Source organism: Fukomys damarensis, unplaced genomic scaffold (genome assembly GCF_012274545.1).
Source record: "Fukomys damarensis isolate Sample0158 unplaced genomic scaffold, DMR_v1.0_HiC HiC_scaffold_21, whole genome shotgun sequence".
NCBI classification, from domain to species: Eukaryota; Metazoa; Chordata; class Mammalia; order Rodentia; family Bathyergidae; genus Fukomys; species Fukomys damarensis.
This window is the reverse complement of record NW_022900933.1, coordinates 2665466-2687320: the sequence shown is the minus strand read 5'-3', so window position 1 is coordinate 2687320 and position 21855 is coordinate 2665466. Positions and strand designations below refer to the sequence as shown.

Here is a 21855-nt window from a genome sequence, read left to right as displayed (position 1 = left end):
AAAAAAAAAAAAAAAAAAAAAAAAACCTAGAAAGCCAGGTGTGGTGGTGGATGCCCATAATCCCAGCACTTAAGAGGCTGAGGCAGGATTGGCTGTTGAGTTTGAGGCCAGCCTGGGATACCACAGTCAGTTCAAGGCTACTCTGAACCACAAAAGGAGACCCTGTCTCAAAAAAGACAAAAGAAGTCCTGAAAATTATAGCACTTTAGTGTTCATTTCGTAATAATATATTAAGATATAATTAACATTTTTGTACATTCTTCTGAAGGTTATATAATTTTTTAAGTTTTTAAACTGCAAATTAGAAAAAATATGAATTTACAATGGTCATTTACTCATTTATTAAAAAAGGGTTAATGGCTGGATGATGTTTCAAGGTTTAGAAGTTCCAAAATAAGTAACTGTGTGATCAGCTCTTTGTGAGGACAGCTCTTCTTTTCATAATAGGCCAATGTGTCGTTCTCAAAAGACATTAAGAACAGGTATGGTGCACACAGCTATAACCCCAGACCTCTGGGAGAATGAGGCAGGAAGACTGCAAGTTCTAGTTCAGCCTAGGCAATTTGGAGGTTTAAGGAGATTCTAGTTCAAAACAAAAAACAGGCCATGGAGGTAGCTCAGTGAGAAGGTTCTGAGTTCAATCTCCAGTCAGTACCAAAAAAAGAAAAGAAAAAAGGAGTGGGGGTGGAGACAGAAAAGAAAAATATTTTAAAAGGCTGGGAATGTAGCTGTGATAGAACACGGGCCTAACATGCATAGGTCTTTAGGTTCCGTACCTAATACCACAAATTATTAAGTATTATAAATTAATTAATGAAATGCAGAAGCAAATATGTAAAGCAAGTGGCATCAGAATCATTAGAGAGCTTTCCATGATGCTCAGGCGCTACCTCAGACCTGCTCTCTCAGAATGTTTGAGAGATCCATGAAGGTAGAGGTTTTGGGTTTCACTGTTTGTGGGTATTTTTTCCTGCACCTGGGACTGAACCCAGGGCCTTCACATTGAGCTACATCCCCAACTCTTTTATTATTTATTTTGAGACAGGTTCTTGCTAAGTCACCCAGGCTTGGCAAGAACACAGTCTTCCTGCTTCTACTTCCCAAAGTGATGGGATTATAGGCAAATGCCAACAACACCCAGCTATACACTTACGAAGCTCTCCAAGTGATTCAGATGAACCTTCCCAAACTAACAGCTGCTGATGCAAACAAACCACTGCTTTAAAAAATGGTCTGAGATGGACCAGGGACTTAGCTCAGTGGTTCTGTCACCTTCCTGGCAAGAACAAGGTCCCAAGTTCAATCCCCAGTACCAATAAATAAACAAATAAATAAACCAAAAAAAAAAAAAAAAGTCTGACCAAAAATACTGCAAAAAGAGGAAAAAAGGCCAGGAATGCTAGAGGTCAGCCTGGGCTACACAGTAAGATCAAAGCCAGCTTGAACTGTATGGCAAGACCCTGTCCAAAAAAAAGGAAGAAAAAAACCAACTATAAGGAGAGGTCATACAGAACTAGTGACATCTGAGCTAGACTGTGCAAAGGCTCCAATGGGAGGAAGTATGATAAACGAGTAACTCAGGATTCAAGAAGCAAAGCTCTTACAATCTAATGAGCTACGGCAATGATCTACTTCACTTGAGATGCAATGATAAGAGAACACAGGATGTATACTGGCTTCATTACATATACCTGGATATCTATTTGCTGTTGCTGTAATTTTTCAAGGTGCCTAATGTGCTGTTCCATGAACACATTCATCTGCTTTTCATGGTCATGACAGTGTAGTTTCTCTTGTTTATTCTGAATGCTTGTTTGCTGCTCTGTCACACGTTTTAAATGTTTATCGGTCTCCTGTAATTTATTAAGTAATTCTGTAACAGAATTAACTTTTGCTTCCAAATCACTCTGCACCTAAAACAATAAAAATATCAGAATAGTACTTATTATAGAAAGATACCCAAACTATGTTCAATCACTAGAAAGATTATGCATAGCAATTGAAATTGAGAAATTATCCATTAGAACTTTTACCCACTACTTTTGATTGCTGATGCCTTTATTTTTAGAGTCACAGAAGCAAAAGGCAGGAGACAGCAATCCTTAGATACACATTTCCTCTCATTTAGAATACACACACCAAATTTGTTACGTAAAAATTTACAATACAGAAATAAGATGTTTAGATGGAAATTAAGAGAAGAAATACCAGAACAAAGTAGGTTTTATTATTTCACCCATGGAAGGCTGAGTCAAGGCAGTAGCCTTGAGCTCTAGTCTTAGCCCTGCCGTGTGTAAAACCTCGTGCCTCCCTGAGCTGTTTCTCTGCTCCTCACCACAAACTGATAAACTAGGCATGTATGACGACCAGTCATTCAGACTGCCAAGGACCAAGATGTCTACCATGATGCGAACCCTCAACACCGCAGGTGGGAGAGCCTTGACCTCCCTGCGCCACTGCAGTGAGGTGGGGGTCATTTTCACAACTCTGGAAATAATACACAATCACAACATGGAAAATTCTTTCAAACTGAGAGCGAGTAGAATGCCCCTAGTCCACAGGTAGACACAGCACTGACAGAATCAGTTCTTAGTAGGTGTTTTTACAGGTCAGGTGTGTTGGGGGTAACAAGTACCTTTATCAGTGGAGCTGCTGTTGCAATGGCAGCGGCAGTTGCTGCGGCCACAGTGGTGGCGGAATTGATTCCACTGGGTGAAATTCTGGCCTCCTCAGGTGCAGCACCCTTCTCTGTGCCTGCATCTTCTAAAAGATGTACTTTTACTTCCTTAAAAACAGGCATGCTTTGAGCTCTAGAAATAAAAATGAATCAAAATGTTATCCAGTAAGCTACACTGAACCATTTTAAGGAATGCCTTTAAGTGGGAATCTGCTCGAGGTAGTTTTCTTAATTTTTAAACTTCAAATCATTTTTCAAACAAAATAATTTTTCCTTGAAGGCAGTCATACTGTTTCAGAAGAGTCACAGTCATAAAGATATATGATCAAGATATACAGACTTAAAACATGCAGAAAAAGTTCTAAAATGCAAATTCCAAGTTTGACAACCTAAGAGGGACTCCTTTGTTCATAAAGCACTGATAATTTTATTCTCCAAATACTCTTAGAAGAAGTGTGACATTCAGAGTAGGGGTGTAGTTTAGTGATAAAGTATGTACTTAGCATGCACAAGGCTCTGGGTTCAACACCTAGCACTAAAAAGAGAAAAAATAAATAGCGGGACATGGCAGTGCCTATCTGAGCCCAGACTGTGGGAAACTGAGGCAAGAGGATTTCAAATTAAAGACCAGCCCAGGCAACTTAGCAAGAACCTATTTCAAAACAAACAAAAAAGGTGAGGTGTAGTTCAGTGTGAAAACCCTGTACTACACACACACAAAAATAACATTATTGATGTACGCTGACTATAACTGCTTCTCCACATTAGACAAAAATTACATATATTAAGAGTATACGACATGGTATTTTGATATATGCATATGTTGTGAAATGACAGCCAAAATCAGTATCCTAACACATGCACTGCCTGGTACAGTTACCATTCTCTGTGGATGTGATGAGAACATTTAAGGTCTACTCTTAGCAACAGATGCTATTGAAACTACAGCCACCACACTATATAACAGAGCTCTAGAATTTAGTCATCCAAACTGAAACTGTACCCTCTGGCCAACACTTCCCTACTCTTTAATCCCAACCTAGGCAACCACAGGTCTACTCTCCATTTCCAAGAATTCCACATTTTCAGATTCCATATATAGGGCCGGGGATTTAGCTCAGTGGTTCCCCTGCCTGCCTTGAAAGTGCAAGGTCCTGAGTTTGATCCCTGGTACCAAAGAAAAAAAAGCAGATTCCATATATAAAGGAGTAATCATCTTTTAGTGTCTGGCTTATCTCACTCAGTGCAAAGTCCCCAAAAGGAATAATTAAAACTTCTGACTTAAATCATAAATGTCACCCAGCGTTCTTTAAATGGCACCCAAGACATCATTAAGCATCCTAGATTAAATGTGAGTCTGGCAAATAAATATACATATTTGCAATAAGGTATTTAACCCAATACTTTAAAAAAAAAAAGTTGGTAATTTGTTCTGCATCTTGCCTCAAAGAAAACAACACAAGGAACTCTGACAAAGTGAAGAACCCTCAGGCGAAGAAGTAAAACCAGCAGGAACACACTACACCTCCAGCTGCTGCAGTCCCTCTCTGGATTTTCAAAGGCAGCACAGAACCCAAACTTACTTCTCCCTGATATTTCCCCATTTTCACTAAACACATCATTCTTCCGTAGGAGCCTCAAAGTTCTGTAGTTACCCTGACATCTCTATCTGCCTACCTTTCTGTATCCAAGGGAGTCAAGTTTTTGCAATTTCACAACTGCATGAAGAGTGTCACCGAGTTGCAGAGCTGGAGGAACTACAGCCTGTGCTATTCCCTAATTTTATACGAAGAAAGTGAAGGCCACAGAGGTAACAGAGTTTACTTGATTAAGGTAGGACAGAGCAAGAGTCCAATCCCATGTCACGTGAGCTTCCGCTCTCCCATCAGCACTTATTTTTCCCTCTATCACAAAGCCTCATGACGCCTGTGTATTTTATCCTCTCTGATTTTATCTGATTAAAAACACTCCTCACACCTGGGAAAGGTGGCACATGCCTTCCAGCATTAGCAGGGGCTGGAGCAAGAGGATGGCAAGTTCGGGTTCCCTTGGGCAACTTAGCAAGATCTTGTCTCAAAATCAAAAATAAAAGCGGGGCTGCACATTGATGCTCAGTGGCACACCACCCTGGGTTTGACTGTCTGTACTGAAAATAAAATAAAAACTTAAGGAAAAAAAACTTCCCCACATCTGCTTCCACCATTCAAAACTCCTCTACATCTCCAGATACACCCACTCTGTCAGGCTTCTGTACACTCAGAACTCTGGCCTAGTTCTGCTCTCGCACACACCTCCCCATACTATACTCCCCAGACACCTCTCGGTCACTGACTACACAGAGGACACTGCACCCCCTGCTGTCTCCAAGCATTTCCCTCCTTCCTGACTTTCTTCCACACAATTTATTAGTACATCCTTCTTCTAAGCCAGGCTTGGAGGTGCACTCGGGAGGTGATGCCAGCACTCGGGAGGCTGAAGTGGGAAGATCACAGCAAGTGCAAGGCCAGCCCGGACTACAGACTCTTGTCTCAACTGTCCCCCACTTACTACACAGTTCTTATCCAGGGTGCAACACAACTGCTTCCCTCACGTCCTTTCTAGAACTTCTTTCTTTATCCCTAAATCCACTTTTTAATAAGCCTGTCTTTATTTCACTCATGGTTGATCCGTCCCTTCATTAAGTCCTTTTGCATGTACTGCCTATACCACACAACAGAGGACTGAAAATTACCTATACATGGTTTAAATGTCTGTGCACGACAATTAAATAGTGTATCTAAAAGTGTATCTTGATGTAGTAATTGTCTTGCGTTTTATGTGTTTTAGGCCTGTTAATCTGGCTGTATTAAGATAATTAACTTTATAAGGACCTGTAAGATAAATAAATCGGATGCTAGCAAAACCGAGGGGTTGGGGAAGGGGATAAGAGGAACTGCGATGTATCATGCACATTACCCATTCCCCACAGTGAGAACGATCATTACGTACTGTAAACATGTGAGAACAGAAATGAAGACTCAGCACACTGCATGCAATACTCCGTTCTCTCAGTCACTCGTTCCTCCACACACGGCCATATTCTCTTCCCAACTGAGCTCTATGCAACCGGGGGAGAGAATTCTTTCACCCCAAATAGCAAATAAAGAAGAACTAGGTCCACAGCATGTGTTCATTATATATTAATCAACTGAAAGATATACTAAGAAAATGTAAGTCAGCTATTCCTTACTTTTTAGTATTCCTGTCTGAAGTCTGTAAGTGACTCACCCTTGAACAATAAGAAAAATAAATCACAAAGCTAGACAGCAACCTCTTTGGAGGATTTCTTCTTTCCTTTTTGAGATGGAGTCTTGCTATATTACCCAGGCTGGCCTCAAAGTCACAACCCTCCTGTATCAGCCTCCTACACAGCTGAGATTACAGGAGCACACCAGGACACCCAGATTTGATAGGCTTTTAAATTTATTTCTTCTTTTTTTTTTTACCAGGGATCGAACTTGGGTCCTTGAGCCTCCAAGGCAGGTGGCAGAACCACTGAGCTAAATCTCCAGACCTCTAAATTTATTTCTTCTAATCATTAGATTAATAAGTGCTCCATGTACCAAATATAAAGAACTGGGAAAATGCACACAGCTCTCTCATTCAGAAGCAATCACTTCCCTCAAGTCCTTCTCAGGACTTTTATCTTTATTTCTAAATCCACTGACTAAACCATACCATGCTGCAGCTGCTCTCACCAAGTTCACCAATAACTCTTCTTGCCAATTCCGTGAACATGTTCACTCCCTGTCTTTCTTTTCCTCTGAGCAGTAGAACAAACATGGAAACTAATTCTCCCTGGCTTTATCAACACTGCACTCCCCTACACTTGTGGCCAAACTTTCTGAGCAGCTTTCGGAAGCCAGCTCACCTTCTCCACATACCTTTGAGTCCAGTCTCTGCCGGACTTCTCTTGAACCACATCTACCCACTAATGACTTCCAGATACAGATTTCAAACTTCAACCTGTTTGATGAACTCGATCTTTATATTCCATTTCCTACGGAATGCTTTTTACCTGGACGTCTCATAGGCACCTTAAATCCTTGTTCATACATAAAGTAAAATTTATTATCCAAGGCTACTTTCCCAAGGATTCCCTTTCTCAGCAAATGATGCTACTGACCATGTATTTGTGCAAGCCAAAAACCTGGGCCTTATCCCCTGCTCCCTCCTCACTTTCACGTCTAAGTAATCTTTCTGTCAATTCTACCTCCAAATCTGTCTGCTACTCCCAACCCAGCATGATTGATACCCACCCACTATTCCCCAGTACATGGGAACCAACATAATTCACCTTTAAAAGAGATCCTTGGCAACTCCATAGCCAAGCCAATTGGTTTGCTACAGTCCAGCCCTCTTCCCATTCATTTTTCAAGAAATGTGTTTCATTCCTTAAAAGCTTTAAATGATTTGCTATTTCTCTGAAAGTCCAAATTCCTTCAAGGAGTTTTTAGCTTCCTATTTCCAAACACACTGGCCAGACTCCATTTCTCCAAGGCTCCAGTCCGTTACCCTGCATCACTGTAGCTTTAGAGTACATTATAATGTCAAATAGGGCTGGCCACCACCATTCCGTTTTTATCATGCCTACAGATAAGGATATATACATGCTGGGCCGGGGATTTAGCTGAGTGGTGCCGCTGCCTGCCTCACAAGCGCAAGGTCCTGAGTTTGATCCCCGGTACCAAACAAATACATATATATATATATATATATATATATATACACACACATATACACACACACATACACACACACACACACATGTAGGATACATACAGTTGAGAAATGCTAAGACAATTTTGGAAAAAGTTAATATTGGGAAAAAATGATAACATAAGTATAAACACATATACATACATTTTCTCAACTGTTTTCCAGGAAAGCATTTTTTTTTTTTTTTTTGGTACCAGGGATCTAACTTGGGACCTTACACTTGCAAGGCAGGTAGCGGAACCACTGAGCTAAACCCCTAGCTCTAAACTTTTTAATTAAACTTTTTAACTTGCTAAATTTTATCTAGCACTGATTGTCAAGGAAAAAAAGATGCAAGACTATGGTAAACCTAACTTTGGAAAAATATAGATTTTTATAGTATTCACTCATCCAAACCAGAACATGTTGTCTCTTAATTCATCCTAACCCTTGGTCAGTTCCCTGGGCAAGTTTCATACCTCTCTATACAGATTTCTAATTATGACTGTTGTAACTTCTTTTTTGGGGAGGGGGTGTGATAGTAACTTTTTCATTTTATTATTAAATGATATGTTGATTATCTCGTCACCTCCCTAAAGTTTCATTAATTCAAAAATTTGAGTTATTAATCTTGAATGTTTTAAGTACAGAGCAGAATATTTTTTACAGATGATAACTTTGCCTTCCCTTTTTCAATATCCATTCCTGATTTTCTTATCTAACTGCCAGTTAGGACTCCCAATTAAGTTTTTTTTAAAAAAAAACGTTGTGTTGTCAATCTCACTGTTCAACGTGATACTAACTGTAGGTTTGCAATAAATATTTTCTTTCATGTTAAGAATCTGTCATTCTAGTCTTACTTTTAAAGAGGTTTGTTTATGTAGGTGCCTGTGGTAGGTCAATAAAAAATAAGTATACAATATTATTATATGTGATCTGTAGTGCCTGTCATATATGTTTTATTTAATCTCATGATATCAATGTATTACTAAATCATGAATTGTTAGTGAGGCTAAGAGCAGTGACTCTGGAGCCAGACTGCCTGGGCCTCACTTATGAGAGAGGAACATTATTACACGTGCCAGGCTTTTGTAAAGATCAATAGGATGCAAGGAGACAACAGTGCAAGGAGAGTGACAAGTTTTACATTAGAATTTTCTATTACTCTATTGTTTTGCTTGTTTGTTTGAGGTACTGGGGAGGGAAGCATTATATTCAGGACCTTGGGCATGCCAGGCAGGCACTAAGCTTCCCTGGCTCCACTCTATTGATTTTTAAATAATGAAGCATTCCTTTTTTTTTCTATTTTTACAATATTTTATATAACTCATAAAACTGCTTGTATAAAAATTTGAAGCATTCCTGGGTTAAATTCTATTAACCATTGTGTACTAACCTTTTTTTTAAACTTTTATTTTTCTCAGTACACGTTTGTAGTACATTATTACAATCATTGTGGGGAGTTGGTACATCTACTTAACACATCTTACATCCCTTCTCCTCGCCTTCTTGATCCTTTAACAGATGATAAACCAGGTATGCTAGAGCATACCTGTAAGCTCAGCTATTCAAGAAGCTGAGGCAGGAGGACATTAAGTTTGAGGTCAGCCTGGGCAACTTAGCAAGAACCCGTCTCAAAATAAAAGTAAAAGGGGGCTGGGCGTGGTGGTGCACACCTGTAATCCCAGCACTTGGGAGGCTGAGGCCAGAGGATCGTTATGAGTTCGAGACCAGCCTGAGCTACACAGTGAGTTCCAGGTCAGTCTCAACTACATAGTGAGACCCTGTCTCAAAAATCCAAAAAATAAAAAAATAAAATAAAAGTAAAAGGGGATGGAGCTCTAGCTCAGTGGTTCCACCACCTGCCTCACAACTGCAAGGATCCGAGTTTGATTCCTGGTGCCAAAAGAGAAAAAAATAAAATTAAAAGGTGAGGAGAGCTGAGGATGTAGATCAGAGGTAAGGTTCTTACCTACAAGGTACAAGTCCCGGGGTTCAAAAAAGAGAGGGAAAGGGAAAATGAAGGGAAAGGAAAGGGAAGTAAAAAGCATTAAGATGTACAGTGTACATGTACCAATTTTTCATGACGAATGTAAGCATTATGTATAGCAAACATACTAAAATTTTTCAAAAGGTAAAATGTTTCAAAACCTATTTAAGATAACATCAATATAACTGTATCTTTTTCTTTAGCAACAAGACTATTACTCATTCTAAGAACTTTTTAAAATTAAAGTTACTTTTGTTTTACAACAGCATGAACAAAAATACCTCTGATTAAAGTAATTTTTAAGTTTTGGTCCTTGGGTTAACATAATACAGTAACATGGCAGCATTCTTTGCTTTCCCTTGTGCTGGTGCAGAATATAGCACTAGCAGAATCCATTTCTTAGAATTTTTCAAAAACTCAAACAAAATTATCACTGTTTTGGATGGTTTGAAAGTATTTTCAATTCTTTTCCTACTAACTGTTCTATTAAAAATCTTCTAGTTCTTCCACATTTTGGTGAATTACTTAATTTCATCTAGATTTTTAAGTTTGTGGCATACAACAGCATTATGTTCTTGTTTGTTTTATTCTTTAAATCCATCATTGCATGCCTTTTGTTTCTAATTTATGTGTTCTCTCATCATTTCTGACCTAGATTTGTCAGGGATTTGCCTACTACACTGATACAGTTCCAAGAACCCGAAACATTTTACTGAGTTTCTGTTTTCAACTTTGGTGGATTCTTTTTAATCTGGTATAGTTGGCCTCTCTCTCTCTCTCTCCCTCTCTCTCTCTCTCTCACTCTCTCTCTCTTCCTATGCTTCAAGTTTTCAAAAATATATTTTCTTGTTAATCTTCTTTATTTGATTGTTTGGTCTATCTGTCCCCAAACTTCTGGTTTCTTTTTTTGGGGGGAGTTGGTACCAGGAAGTGAACTCAGTGACTCACTCTTGCCAGGCAGATACTGCACCACTGAGCTACATCCTAGGCCCATGTCCTCAAAGTTCTAAATGCTATAATGTGTTACATAAAAGGTGATACAGTGCTTCACAGAATCCTCATTTCACAAAAAGAGACACAATCAGACATCAGGCCTCCTGATGTACCACAACTGTATACATTCCCTACCAAACGTTCTTGTCACTGGACAGAAATTCAGAGTTCAGAAGAACATGTTAAAAAATGACGAAAGGAAACATTTAGCAAAACCAGGATGTGGGAAAGTCCTCACAAAAAACAAAACAAAACAAAAAAAAAACCAGGTAGTAGTCTTGTAAGAAAAATAGGAAGACAAATCTATAGATGAAAACAGACTTAAAGGCTGGGGATGTAGCTCAGTGGCAGACTGCCTGCCTGGCATGTACGGCCCTGAGTCCAAACCTCAGTATCAGCAAAGAGAAAGACAGAGAATGAACATGAGACGGTCAAGGAAACTGAGACCAACTCAGGATTTTAAAATATGAAGAAACAGTAATTATCAGATGCTTGGCATAATAATGGCATTATGGTCATACCTTTGTAAATACTCATCTTTCAGAGATACATGCAGAAATGCTTAAAATGGAATTACTTCTGGGATGTTTAAATATAATTCTTGGATGGTAGGGTTGGGAACATGAGAGTTCATCAAATTATGCTTTGTACTTTAAGTACTGAAACTTTATTAATAAAACGATGTTTTTAAGTCTATGGTTATTATTCAACTTACAATGAGTAAAATCCATATATTTAGTGGTTGATTTAATTGAAATTAAGCGTAACTATAATGAAAACATGAAAAGAAATAATTTGAAACTAAATTCTATCACAGTAGAATAAGTACAATCTAAATTTAATAAATCAAAGCTAGTAATACAGAGCCAAGTATGATGGTGCACACCTGTAATCCCAGTACTCAGGAGGCTGAGGCAGAAGGATCGCCTTGAACTACACAGTGAGACCATGTCACAGAAAACCAATGTTACTCTTACAAAATTATCTTTCAGAAGAAAGGTGAAAGAAACAGTGACTGCCTTTGGGAGCAGACCCAGTTGCTAAGGAAATGGTGGGGCAGAACGCGATAGCTTTCTTTCCTCACAAGCTTTTCATACTATGTCACCTTTTTAAAAACATCATGTATGTTTATTGTTTTCATTAAAGATTTTCAATACTGAAAACTAAATGTACTGCTGGGGATTTGGCTCAGTGGTTCTGCCACTTGCCTTGCAAGCGCAAGGCCCTGAGCTCAATTCCCGGCACCAAAAATAAAAAATAAAATAAAATAAATGTACAACCGGGCATGGTGGCACATATAACCCCAGCACTGTGGAGGCTTAGGCAGGAGGACTGCCATGGGTTCAAGGCCAGCCTGAACTAGGAAGTGAGACCCTGTCTCAAAAAAATCAAATAATAATAACAATAATAATAAATTCATATACCTTCCTATAAGTAAATAAAATGGTTCTATTTAGTCTATTTAACATATATATACTGTACCTTGAGTTTCTAATTCAACTGATAGTAATGTTGCTACTCTTATTTCTTCTTATTTGCTTTCTCCTTCAAATCTATTTGTTGCATCTGGGCATGGTGCCACTCTGAGAAGCTGGGGCAGGAGGATGGCAAGCTTACTCACATCCTAGGTAACTTAACAACTTAGTACAACCATATTTCAAAATAAGTAATTTTTTAAAGTACTGGGTAAATAGCTCAGTGTGAAGACAGTGGACAAACCCCGATGCTAAAAAAAAAATAACTGTGTGTGCCTATATTATTTTTTTTCACCTCTTTAAAGTCTATACCTTGAGACGTAACTATTCTCTTTTAACCAAAAATAGAGAATCATTTTTATGGTTCTAATTCAGTTATTATTCAAAAATCCTGGTCACTTATTCTTAACTGGGTAAAGAGCTGATATCCATAGACAAGAAAGACAGCGAATTACCTCTCATTGTCCACTGTCTTACAGCTTCTCTCAGATCTGAGACTTCAATTCAAACAGTTCTGATTTGAAGGCAAGCTGATAAAGACCCTAACATAGTTAACAACATCCACTTTGTCTATCGGTGGTCACACAGATGTAAATGGCAATCACTTCCTGTCAACCTGAGTCTGACGTAACCTGCGATTCTGAGCTGAAGTAGAGAATATGACAGTCTACACTGCCCCTGATGCCCAGTCCTCCTGCTTCTCAGACATATGCAAATACAGGATACAATTTACCCATTCCTTTCTCAACTGCCATATCACATACTGGAAGGTGCATGCTGAACAAATGCAGAGGAAAAACCTAGGTTGGGTGTGGTGACACACACCTTTAATTCCAGCACTTGGAAGGCTGAGGCAGGAGGACAGCCATGAGTTGAGGCCAACCTCAACTACACAGTGAGTTCAAGGCCAACCTGAACTGCATAGCAAGACTCTGTCTCAAAAAATCAAAAGAAAAAAAGAGAGAGACAGAGAGAGAAACCCTGATGAGACCAAAGAACCAGCTATGCAACTCTGGCTGGCTCAGATCATACCTTTGTGACTTAGGGGTAGTATTTATTTTTCCCATTTTTTCAGGAGCTTTTCATGCTACTCTTGTTCAGAAGCAAAACACACTTAGCTTAAGAATAAGGCTTATTTCATCCCCACAGATGATAAAGATAATAAAATTTGCCTACAAGTAGTGGGTGTATCTTGCTTTATACTGATCATGTGCTGATGTCAGAGTTTTTATGCTTTACTGGTATTTCAGACAAAGTTGGGGGCTGGGGATTGAGCTCAGTGGTGCGACTCCTGCCTGGCAAGTGCAAGGTCCTCGTTCAATCCCTGGTACAAAAAAAAAAAAAAAACAAAAGTTGGGAGGGGGTATTTAGGTGGAATAAGCACAGACTCTTCACTCCATCGAAGTATGAAGCTTGCCTCTTTTCAGATCTTGACAGGAAAAACCTAAACATCCTTACATAGTAGTATTACATATAAGGACCTACTTGACCATTGCTATAAGCAGTACATTGAAGCAGATGAGAAAGCAGGTTCTAGAAGTAGACTATCTGAGTTCAAATCCCAGCCCAGTACTAACCTGCCAAATGACTTTGGGCAAAGTTCAATGTCTCAGTTTCCTCGTCTATAAAAGAAACGTTCTATAAGCTGATGTGGTGGCGCACACTTATAATCCCAGGACTACTTGGGAAGCTGATGCAGGAGAATCACAAGTTCAAGACCAGCCTGGGCCACACAGGGAGTTCATTTAAAGCCAGCCTGAACTATATAGCAAGAGAAGGTATTTTGTAAATTGGAATAGAAATGGAATCTATTTCGTAGGACTGGGGGAGTGTTAAATGAGTTGATGTAGTATAGTGCTTAGAACAGAGCCTCTTCTATAATAATAATAATTGCTAACAGCTATCGAGTACTTTATATGTGCCCAGTACCATGAGAAAGGCTTTACATATATCACCACACACTACATCATGTACGGAAAAAAAGTTTTTCCTATGTTCAATGTGTAAATGAAGCAGACATGAAGACATGGTCCAAATAGTTTCTGTAAGTAGCACTTACTTTTGCTTTAACGCCATCCTTAGAGCATCTTTCTGTCCCACAGTGTACTGAGAAATAAAGATGTCATCTGCTTCAAAATTAAGATACAAAAATACATTTTAGATTCCTGAAAATTTCTTAAATTTTAATAAGCTACCCCCCAAAACATCCAAAATTTTTTAACTAAAAGAACACTCGGATTTAGTAATAGGATTTCTCAATTAAAAAAAAAAGAAAGGAATGACAGGCATGGTAATGCATGCTTGTAATCCCAGCACTCAGGAGGCTGAGGAAGGAGGACCAGTGCACATTTGAGGCCAGCCAGTACTGCATAGTGAGTTCAAGGCCAGCCTGAACTGCTTAGCAAGATGCTGTCTCAAAAAAACCAAAACAAACAAAAGTAAGCAAAATAAATAAAAAAGGAAAGGAATGAATTAAATGATTAAGTAGTAGTAGTCAATAATAATCATAATCTAGGTGCTGGGGATTTAGCTCAGTGGCACTGTGCCTGCCTCACAAGTGCAAGGTCCTGAATTCAACCCATGGTACCAGAAAAAGAAAAAAACCTATAGATTATTGCATGGATGTGAAAGTCAATTTGGCCCATATAAAGAAAACACTGATACATACTACAATATGGATGACTCTTGACATTATGCTAAGCCAGACATAAAAGGTCAAATATTTATACTGTGTGACTTCTCTTATAGCTGGTTTAACTCACAGAGGGAGGAATGAGGAGAAACAGGCACAGAATTCAAAGGGGAGATGAACAGTGATGACGGCTGTACAACACTTTGCACTTAAAGTCAGAGACTACACATTTTAAAAGGTTTAAAATGGAAAATTTCATGAATATTTTACTGCAGTTTCAATAAATCAATTCTACTCTTTTACCTTCCTTTCTTCTGCTATCTTCTGCTTTATCCAAGGGTAACTCCTGCATTGTAACATCCTTAGAAAAATCCTGTAAGATATGAAAAGAGAAAGTGAGAAACTAAATCAGCTTTGTAATTTAGCACTTAATGAACACCATTTACTAGAAGCAAAATCCTGTGCAGTGCGGAGCCCACTGCCCACTTCAAGCCATGGAAAGAGGCACCAAGATCCAAGATTCAGTAAACTGCAAGAATTAGGAGCTTATGCTGATGAAGAACCTCCTGAGTACATTATGGTGATGGCAGCCACCAAGAAAAGTCAGGAACAAATGACAGACGACCTGTTCATGTTTCTAGGGAACAACACAATTTGATTTATCATATGGCTTCATGGTGCAGTGGATAAACTTGGCCCTGTTACAACTGCACCCGCTAGTCTAAAGTCTTCTTTCTGATCCCAACATCCTTGATGATAACATACCTTAAAACAGGGCAGTTTCAGTCAGGGAGATAAGAGAAGGTGTGAGGGGACGGTGCCTCTCCCCTTGCTGTTTCTAGCACTAGGCCTGAAAAGAGACTCCAGAGTTTCTACAGGCTCACCAGAGCAGAAAAGCAGTAATATTAATAGACAGACTCAGGATGATGGAGCTGAAATCCGACCAAGGGCAGCAGTGAAGCCTCTGAGGGAGCCAGATTCTGAAGACTGCTGCTATTAAGCCAGAACTCAATAATCTCACAGACGAAGACCTCAGTTATGTGCAGGAAACTTAATGAAAAAAATTTTTTTTGTATGTGGGAGAAATCCCTTATCTATAAAAAAACAACCCAGTGACACAGTGACACATGCAGCTCTTCACACCATTCTACTGAAATTTATTGACCACCTGTAAGTCAAAATGCAGATATGCCGGGGATTTAGCTCAGTGGTTCTGCTGCCTGCCCCAAAATGCAGATAGTGGTGTTCGTTTAAACAGGATGTGATTTTAGCAGCAAAATAGTATGCATGCTACTAAGCAACTAGGTACACAGCACAGCTGGGTTCATGAAACAGGAAATTTATGTGAACCAGAGGTGCTTCACAGCTTAGAAGACTTACAGTCCCTCCTCAGAAACAACTCAGAAAAAAACGAGTGTTGCAGAAGAAAATGTTAAAAAAGGTTGCCTCGATAAGGTCAAGCTGCTAAAATTAAAAAAAAAAAAAAATTCACTCACGATGGAGAAGAGGAGGAAGATAATGATTAGGGCTCCTGGATAGGAAGCGCGTTCAGGGTGTGTCAGTCCCAGCAAAGCCTGAAGGGAGACCTTCTCAACAAGCCAACAAGAATCTGATTGTGAAAGCTATACCTGAAGCTCACGAATCGGAGAAAAAAACAACCAACTATTCTGCAGCCCCACAGACACAGGCACTTCCAGTTGCTCCCAGAACTCAAACATTTCAAGAATTGCTAGCAGAAGTGGTCCAGGGGCAAAGCAGGACCCCCAGAGTTAGTGACCCTGTTAAAGAGGAAGAAACCAAAGGAAATAATACAGAAAAGTCAAGGGACTCATCAGAGGCACTGACTGCAGACTAGACCCAGCAACGGCAGAAACGCTGCAGACGGGTCACGCCGAGGTGAGTGAACTACCTGTGACACAGAAACCAGAAAGCTTTTGGAGATCAGCATGTACCGGCCTGCTAGTAACAATGGAGGTGAATGTGCGCAGCACCACCCTGTTTCAAGTTTTTTCCAAATGGAAAATACAATGCAAAGTGTACTAACCCAGGCTGTCCCTTCACTCTATCAATAAAAGAATTCCAGTACTGTCTCCAGAAGCAGCAGCTACAACACCAGCATCACCTTCTACCAGTAAGCTCTGCTGTTACTTCCCAGCTAGTAAGAAAGTGGAATGTTCCTTCTATCTCCCAAACACTGTAAACACGCAGTGTACAAGACCAGACTGCACAGTTCATCACCCCACGATACCATGCCATCAAGACATGCTTTGACAGTAAGTTTGTTAAGTGGTTTTAACATTGGATGTGTTATTGCTTTGCTTTTAGTATGTCATGGCTTGTGTCTCGATGTTTCCCTTAAGTCTCGTGTGGTCACTGGTGGGGCTTTTCAGACGTGGCTGGATCTAGAGTGTGTAAGGCTGGGATCAAGAGTGTGTGATCCCTAAATCAGTCTGTTGATTGGTTTGGCATAGTTTGAGTGTGGATAAGGGGAAGGCCCACTCTGGGTGTGAGTGCTACCTGCCCCTTGGCAGGCAGCCTGGATAGAATATAAGGGACAGAAAGAGGGCTGCTGCCATTCGCTGCAGCTGCTGCTGCTCCTGATTCACTGTCTTCTACCTCCTATGGACTGTTTCCCCTCTGCCATGCCACACTGTCTTGGAACCAGCCCACTGTGGACTTAAAACTCTACAAACTGTGAGTCAAATAAACCACCATGCCCCTCTGCCATGTCACACTGTCTTGGAACCAGCCCACTGTGGACTTAAAACTCTACAAACTGTGAGTCAAATAAACCACTCCTCCTTTAACTCTGGGTACCAGGTATCTTATCTCGGCAACAAGAAAAGTAGCCAAGTTCAAATGAAAGTTTAAAGGCATAACTACATTTTACTGAGATCTCTGAGGTGTGTTTGTACCCTGCTGTGTGAGTAACAGCACTGACGGTGTGAGCAGTGTCACCGGAAACAACAGTGCTGCAGCTCAAGGCTGCACCACAATAGTGAGGCAGAATCATGCGCAAAGTTGGTGCTGCGTTCACTTTCCCCAGAGATGATAGTTTTTAATCTATCATGAAAACAGAAGTGGCCAAAAGTACTGAGGCAGCTTAAAATAGTCATTCAAATTCTGCTTCTTAATTTTTAAATGAATTTATTTTGAAAATAATGATAATACAGGTATCTCAATTTGGGTGCCACTTTGGTAAAACTGACCTTAGCTACAGTGCCTTCTGTGAAATGAGTGAAGAGGGTGTGGCAGTGAAAACACTTGGGATGCTAAGTGGAGAAAACAAGAACAATCCTTAAAGTGCTTTCATCTACTATTAATACATACTTTTGTAAATCTAGAGAAGTATATTACCACAATATTCTACAAAATTTTTGCCAGGCATGGATTGGACACCAATAATCCCAGCATTTGGGAAGCAGAAGTGGGAGGATCACTGTGAGTTCAAGGACAGCCTGAACTATATAGCAAGACCCTGTCTCAAAAAATTAAAAGGAGAAAAGAAAAAAAAGTCTTAAAGATTATATATATGTGAAATATCAAAATCTGACTTTAAACACACGATCATAAATATACATATATATTCCCACATTCTGAAAAATATTCTCAGAAATAACCACAAAAAATATACTAAGTTACTACTGAAGATAATTTTTGGAATGTAAAAGCTAGATTTCAGTAGTATATTTTAAATGGCAGAACTATATAATCACAGATCAAATGAGTAAACTGCAAAACAGACTGAAACTTTGGGCGTACTGTATTAATTATGGAGTTTTCTGTGTCTTTTTTTTTAACTGTTAAGGCAAGAATGTCAAATGCTCTGGAATTAAATAATAGCTGATTTTTTTTTAATAGCCTTTCCCAGCTGTGTGACCACTGTGGTCTGGGAGGGCAGGACTGCATGTGTTATATACTTCAGTCCCAGCACTACACCATGCACAGGAACGATGAAGCTGCTTGAGGGTACGATCAGTGAGACACACGCTGTTGGACAAGTGAATAAATGAGTAAATGAACAAGCAAGCCAAAGAGATTCACACTCAAACCCTGATTTGCCACTTGCAGCAAAACAAATCACTTTACACATCAGTTGTACCAGTCCCATGTGGAAACTCTTGGTGCATCAAAAGGAGTGGAAAAGGATAGTCAGTGAATACAATACAATACCTCAAAGTTTGATCAACACACTCTAATCACTAAGCTCGGGTATGGTCTGAGAGAGTCCGCTACAGAAGTCACACCAACTGGCAAACAGCTTTCTGCTAAAGTGTGCAATCCTAGACTTCATCTCTAAGTTACTCAGTGCTAAGGCATTGTGACCTGTAAAGTACCAGATCCATTCAATTGTCCATTTTGCCTTTTCTTTTTTTCTGCTGAATTAGAAAAGGAAAAGGGTAAACCCTAAAAGGAAATTGTTCAAGATTATCTGCTGATGACAGATGTTAACCTTCTAAAAAATAATCAATGGGAGTAGTAATACAGTAGATATGTTTAATGTCTCAAACCCTATGCAAGACACACAGTATATAAAACATTTTGTATTTAATAGCTAAATAAAGACAAGAGGGCTAGGGATTTAGCTCAGTGGTTCTGGCGCCTGCTTTGCAAGTGCAAGGACCCGAGTTCGATCCCCAGTACAAAAAAAAAAAAGATACACTGCTAATCAAATATAATTTAAGAGTACACTGCTTGATAATACTGACAATTTTAACATAATTAACACATTAAGAATTATTTTGCTTACACTTTCAGATGCAGTGGGTTTTTCTAACAGAGGCTGGTGATAACTTCTAGCAGAAGGTAAGTCTGATGAACCTAGCAAAGCAAAGAATGAGTGTTTTTTTAAACCAGAACCTTACCTTTAGAAACTATATGAGCCTGATTCAAGAACTACACATCTGCATTAATTTGAAACCCATTGGAAGACAGTTTAGATGGGAAAAAAATATTTTAAATGTATTAAAATATATCCAATGGAGGTTTTTGCAGTTGATATTTTGAAAAAATAAGGGTCAATTATGGCCATTCAAGGAAGAGAAGAATAAAATGTTTTAAAGCCATAGGTGGTGGCAATGCATGTAATCAGGAAAATCGCCATGAGTTCGAGACCAGCCTGCCACTACCTAGGGAGTTCAAGGCCAGCCTGAATTACAGAGTGAGTTCCTGTCTAAAAAAAAAAAAACAATGGGCTGGGGATTTAGCTCAGTGGCACCTCACAAACTGCAAGGTCCTGAGTTCAATCTCCAGTACGAAGAAAAAAAAAATCAATTAAAAAATCAAAACAAAATACATATATAGTTGACTCACTACTGAATATGGACAAACTACAGAGTTTATAAGAAAAACAATATGTATATAATACAAACAACTGATTTAACAGCAGGCATATTATGGTATCACTGCTATACCTCCAAAAAAATAGCAATATAAAAGCATTTTACCGTTTTTGCTTGCAATAACCAGTCCAACTTACAGTAAAGTGAGTAATAGGTATGTTATCTTCATTTTCATTAAGCTCCAGCAGGAATAAATGAATTGGAATACAGAAACCACCAAATGACTCAAGTTGTGCTTTTCTCTGTCCAAACTGGATGGCACTATCCAAAAAGGCAGAGCACTTGGTAAAAAGCACAACCAGGGAAAATTAACCATATTATACAATTTAAGTGTGCCCATCATAGATGTGAACAAGCACAATTGCAAAAAACACAGAAAGCCCAAAAGAAAGGTCAAAGTTCGATTCATTTAATCCATTCGAAGAGGACCAGTTTCAAACATCTGTATAAGCTGGACTCATATCTTATATTTATTTGAGAATTTAAACATTAAGAATTCCCTAATTTTAAATGAGAGTAAGGACCAAAGAGTTACAAAAGTAAAAACTGGCTGGAAAGCTGCAGTGTATGGAATCACCTACCAGGTAACGATCCGCTGTCTGGCGTCCCCATGCGAACTGCAAGACGTTTATTTGCAGACAATGCTGGAGGAACACACGGCAGCTCATCCTTCAGCAAAGGCAAATTACTTCCCTTATTTGGAGAAACGACCTCACGAAGTCTCCTCGCTGGCATTTTAAGTCTCTTTTTCTTTTCCAGGCTAACCTCGGATCCTTTCATGGTCTGAGTAACAAACAGCCCCACCGTTCTGAACAGAACTTTCTTCTGGGTCCCTAAGACTTCAGAACAAAAATAGCATCTCTTCGAGGACCAACAGAGTAGAAAAACCAGGAAGAGGGAGGAATATGGTAAAGAATAAGTGAATTCCAAATGATTATGAAACATGCAGTTATTAACATAAAAGTCTCACCAGAATATCCGCAAAGCTGGAAATTTAAATTTTGATATTTAACCCAGGACTAAAGACATTCAGCGATTACTCCCAGAAAGTCTATTAACGCACTTAAATTTGAAAGTAAGGATGGCGAGAAAACGAGCAACAATAACAAGGCGCTGCCCCAACCGAGCGCAGGCAGGGCAAAACCAACAGGTGTGGAGGCGGGATTAAATTTTGCGGAGAAGACGTTAGTCGTGCCGGTAAAATCGAAATGCTGTTTTTACAGCACCCAAATCCAAACAGCTTTCTTCATCAAGTGTCTTACACACGCCTCAAGATTCAGCCGTCCGACACCACCCACATACACTCGCGAGACTCCCCAGAGCCAGCAAACCGCGCCGCCTCGTCTCCTTTGACAACAGCTTCGGCGGTCCGCGGGTTGACACCTACTTCCGCTAAACCCGCCCCCCGCCGGGGCACAATACGCATGCGTACCGAGAAAGGCGCCCGAAACATCCAACCAGAAAGCAAGTACTCCGTGGTGCTCTGCCATCCCTCTCCGGGTGGAAACAAACTCCTGAAGTGAAAGGTTTAAGACAGATGAATGCTTTACTTTAAGGGCAGCGTATCGCCCTACGAGACTGAAACATTGGATAAAATTCGAAAGATTTATCGAGAACTGCAGAGCTCCCAATCTGGTGCCTCTACTTGCGTTTATCAGGAACTAATTACACTGTAGCTCCCAAAGACCGTTAGGAACGTGGGATTAAGTAAAAGTAGGCTTCCATACAATTTCGACAGATTCGCCGCACTTTCGGAGAGGAAAGTCAGAAACAGCATTGTCTAAGCAGAAAACGACATAACAATTCTTATGGAAATTTAGGATTCACCGATGGCACAGCACTGGTCTTTCCTCCTAGAGCTGCCTGCGTTATGACGAATCGGTGTCGCACGGTTCAAGTACTACTTGACATCGCCGCTCCCACGTGTTCTCTGCCATTCTCCAGCGAGGCGCCCGCCGTAACCCCGACAGCCTGCAGCCTCGGTAGTCGTCGCAGCCCCCAACCTCCTG

The 21855-nt window shown here is 39.8% G+C and overlaps 2 protein-coding genes and 1 pseudogene across 7 annotated transcripts in view; 2 read left to right on the top strand and 1 right to left on the bottom strand.

Moving 5' to 3' along the window:
- Window positions 1-21419, bottom strand: part of Kiaa0586 (KIAA0586 ortholog) — a 114234-nt gene extending 92815 nt beyond the window's left edge. For 2 of the 6 annotated variants that reach the window (XM_033766912.1, XM_033766914.1), the window contains exons 1-6: window positions 20428-21239; window positions 19255-19325; window positions 14808-14877; window positions 13932-14001; window positions 2636-2810; window positions 1692-1913 (exon numbers count right to left, since the gene is read on the bottom strand). In XM_033766912.1, the coding sequence (XP_033622803.1) occupies window positions 1692-1913; window positions 2636-2810; window positions 13932-14001; window positions 14808-14877; window positions 19255-19325; window positions 20428-20791 (972 nt within the window). In that variant the 5' untranslated portion in view covers window positions 20792-21239. Of the gene's footprint in view, window positions 1-1691; window positions 1914-2635; window positions 2811-13931; window positions 14002-14807; window positions 14878-19254; window positions 19326-20427; window positions 21240-21278 lie in introns of those variants that run through there. The other 4 variants (XM_010611214.3, XM_010611213.1, XM_010611212.1 and 1 more) reach the window with 4 other exon arrangements.
- Window positions 15037-17806, top strand: LOC109117635 (annotated as a pseudogene).
- Window positions 21420-21486: 67 nt separating the features above from the next.
- The window catches only part of Timm9 (translocase of inner mitochondrial membrane 9), a 10854-nt gene continuing 10485 nt past the window's right edge, over window positions 21487-21855 (top strand). The window contains exon 1 of the mRNA XM_033766915.1: window positions 21487-21828. Coding sequence (XP_033622806.1) covers window positions 21717-21828 — 112 coding nt within the window. The 5' untranslated portion in view covers window positions 21487-21716. The remainder of the gene's footprint in view (window positions 21829-21855) is intronic.